This window comes from Leishmania infantum, contig 40 (assembly GCF_000002875.2).
Source record: "Leishmania infantum JPCM5 WGS CACT00000000 data, contig 40, whole genome shotgun sequence".
In the NCBI taxonomy this organism is placed as follows: Eukaryota; Euglenozoa; class Kinetoplastea; order Trypanosomatida; family Trypanosomatidae; genus Leishmania; species Leishmania infantum.
The window spans coordinates 7,891-10,711 of NW_004057902.1; the positions used below are offsets into that span (position 1 = coordinate 7,891).

The 2,821-nt window shown below is 65.1% G+C and overlaps 1 protein-coding gene across 1 annotated transcript; it reads right to left on the minus strand.

Annotated features, from left to right (window-relative positions):
* LinJ_29_3030 (amastin, putative) lies at positions 1–777 on the minus strand (the record flags this gene model as incomplete). The annotated part of the gene is made up of 1 exon (XM_001466625.1): positions 1–777. One exon carries the CDS (start codon positions 775–777, stop codon positions 1–3), a length of 777 nt encoding a protein of 258 aa, XP_001466662.1.
* Positions 778–2,821: the final 2,044 nt, after the last annotated feature.

A 2,821-nucleotide genomic window follows, 5' to 3' on the forward strand; every position in this document is an offset into this window, starting at 1 on the left:
CTACTCCTGTTCTCGGTACTCGTCCGACTTTGTACTCTCACTGTCCTGCTTGGCCTCTAATGGCAGCAGCAAGAAGAAGATGTCGATGATATCCAGCACCCAGGCAAACAAAAAGAGACCGAAGCCGGCACCAAACACGTAGTCTCTTCTCAGAGCCAAGCACTTCTCTCCCTCTGTGTTGTAGACCTTCACCATCAGCACCCAGACGACGCACACGGTGCCGATGCCGACGATGTTGAGGGCCAGGCAGACCCAGCGAAAGGCAGAGCAGCACCACAGCAAAAACAAGCCAAAAAGGAACGCTGCGCCGTACACAAAGACGGAGATCACAGCAAACGCCTGAGCAACATGAAAACGTTTGACGCGCGTCGGGCAATACCTCCACCGGGTGTCCACGTCAATGCCTACTTTGACATTCCTGCAGTCCGGCTTTGCGCCCCATAACGTCACGCAAACACGGCCGCCAAAACGGATCGAGGGATCAATGCGAAACATGTCAAGCGGTATACCCACCAGCAACGAAAAGAAGGCGAGGAACTGGAGGACCACGTATACAACAAGGGCAAGTTTAAAAGCCATTTTTCTGATCTCCCGGCAAACAAATGTGAGAGAGGTGAGGCGGAGATGGGCAGGAGAAGCGATGGCACAGGGGGTCGAGATGGCGCGACAGAGCTGACGAGGAGGGAGGCGGGGGGCGAGTGTGGGAGGGGTGTGAGAGCGAAAGAGAGTCGAGTCTTGGCAAAGGGATGTCTGTTGTCGTTGCGTGTGCACGCGCATGGTGTTGTTTTGCATTGGTTCGCGCGTGTTCGTTTTGAGAGGGGGAGGGATGGGAGATGTGAGCGGGAGTGAAAAGAGGGAGAGACGGGGAGAGAAATGTGGGGGGAGGGGGGAGGCAGTGGTGAGGAGACAGGCAAGTGGCACTGCGAGGCGTGCACAGCGGGAGCGCATGGGCCATTTGCCGGCATGCACACAAGCATCAGGAGAGGGGGAAGGTGCATGCGAGACATGCCGCAACGGCAGCGAGCAGGAGACCGAAGCGCAAGGGAAGGGGGCCAGGCGGAGAGGACAGGGTGCATTGCCTGCTACCCTCCGGGCAAGCCCTGCCCCTCCCCCTCCCACGCCCCTCACCTGTCGGCTTCCCTCCCACCTCGCTGACCCCCGCCTGCGCCGCGTCTGCTGCGCTGTGCAGTCGTCTCGCACCGGAAACAGCCCGCGAACCCCCAGCGTGCTCCTCTTCCTCCCCTCTCCGCCTTTGCTCCCTCTCGGTAGCGCAAAAACGGCGCTGCGCACAGCGAGGACGAGGGACGAGAGAAGGCCGGCGCGAAGGGCCGCCGTTGCAGAACGTATCGCCTGGAGTCTCCTGTTGCTCTTCTTCGCGTCGTCGTAGGAGCGCCTGTGGCAGGCCTTTGGAGAGGCGTGTGCAGAGGAAGCAGCGGCACACACACACACACGCGCACCGCCTTCGTCGCGGCCCTCACATGCGGCACCCCACCGCTGCCACCGCTGCGACAAGCCGCCAACACCGCTCACCCCGCTCACTGCAGGCAACAGAGAGAGAGAGACGCGGCGGATAAAGGCGGAAGGTAAGCGCACAGAGACTGCACCACAGAAAAGGGGAAGAACGCCAAAGAGCAGGTGTGAGAAGCAGCGACCCCGCATGCGCGCGATTGCGCGAGGAGGGCAAGGGGGTGAGTCGCAGCGTGTGAGAGTGCCCCTACATCGGTGTCCACTCCCATGCACCCCCTCACACGCACGCGCTCGCACAGGTCCCCAGCACCACCACCTCACCTCACCGCGCGTCTACAGCAAGAAGCGCCGGGAGGCGGCGGGGAAAAGCCTGTCGCGGAACAGCCGCGCATCCCTTACGGGACCGTCCAACACAACGTCCCCCAGCGCCGCACTGCGCGGCGCCGCCGTGTCTCCGCCGGCGTGCTGGCCAGCGTCGTAGGGGGCTGGCGGAGAGCTGCTGCAGCGCGGCCCGCAGCACCGGGCCGTCGGCGCACGTCGCCTGCAGCTGACTCGCATGTCGTGCCGCCGGGACGCGGCGCGGATGCACGGCGGCAAGCAGCTCGGCCAAACCGTTGCCGCTCGCTGCAGTGATGTTGATCAGATGATTGCGACTGACGGCGTCGGTGGTGTGCTGCGTGCAGGCGAGCGCCTGCTCGCGGCTGGGCACGGGCCCCATGCAGCAGTCCCGGCGCGGCAGTCAAGCGGTCGCCATGCGGAGCGACTCCATGGGCGCACGCCCGCCGCAAACTACTGCCCCCGCGCAGCCTCAGCATGAGCAACGGCGCCTCGCCCTTCGCAGCCTTCGCCATCCGACATGCACCCTCCCACGGAGTCCACGCCGAGCGCCTCGACGCTGCGAGGCCTGCCCTGCGTGCCGCGGACGCCGACGTGCGCGAGCCGCGCCCGCTTCTCCAGCGCCGCGCGGCGGGAATGCAACGGCACCACCTGCGTCAGCGCACGGCGCACCACCGCCCCCTCATCCTTGCGCTTCACGGCGAAGGCCCCACCGAGCGGCGCCAGCACACCCTCGCCCTTCGATGACTGGGCGGCCTTCGAGGTGGCCTCGATGGCTGTCTTGAGTTGGCGGCCCCGCTGCCGCCGCCGCTACGCGCGCAGGCTCGTCGTGAAGACGCAACACACCACAGACACGCCGGCAATGCAGCTGATGGCGCCCTCGTACTTGGCCAGGGGCACGGCGGAAATTCCTCTCCGCCACCCCTCCCCGGTGCAGCATGCGGATCGCCTTGCGGCGGTCGCGATCCCGCGGCGCCTTCTCGCCAACGCCGCCCCGCTCGAGCTCCGACACAAACAC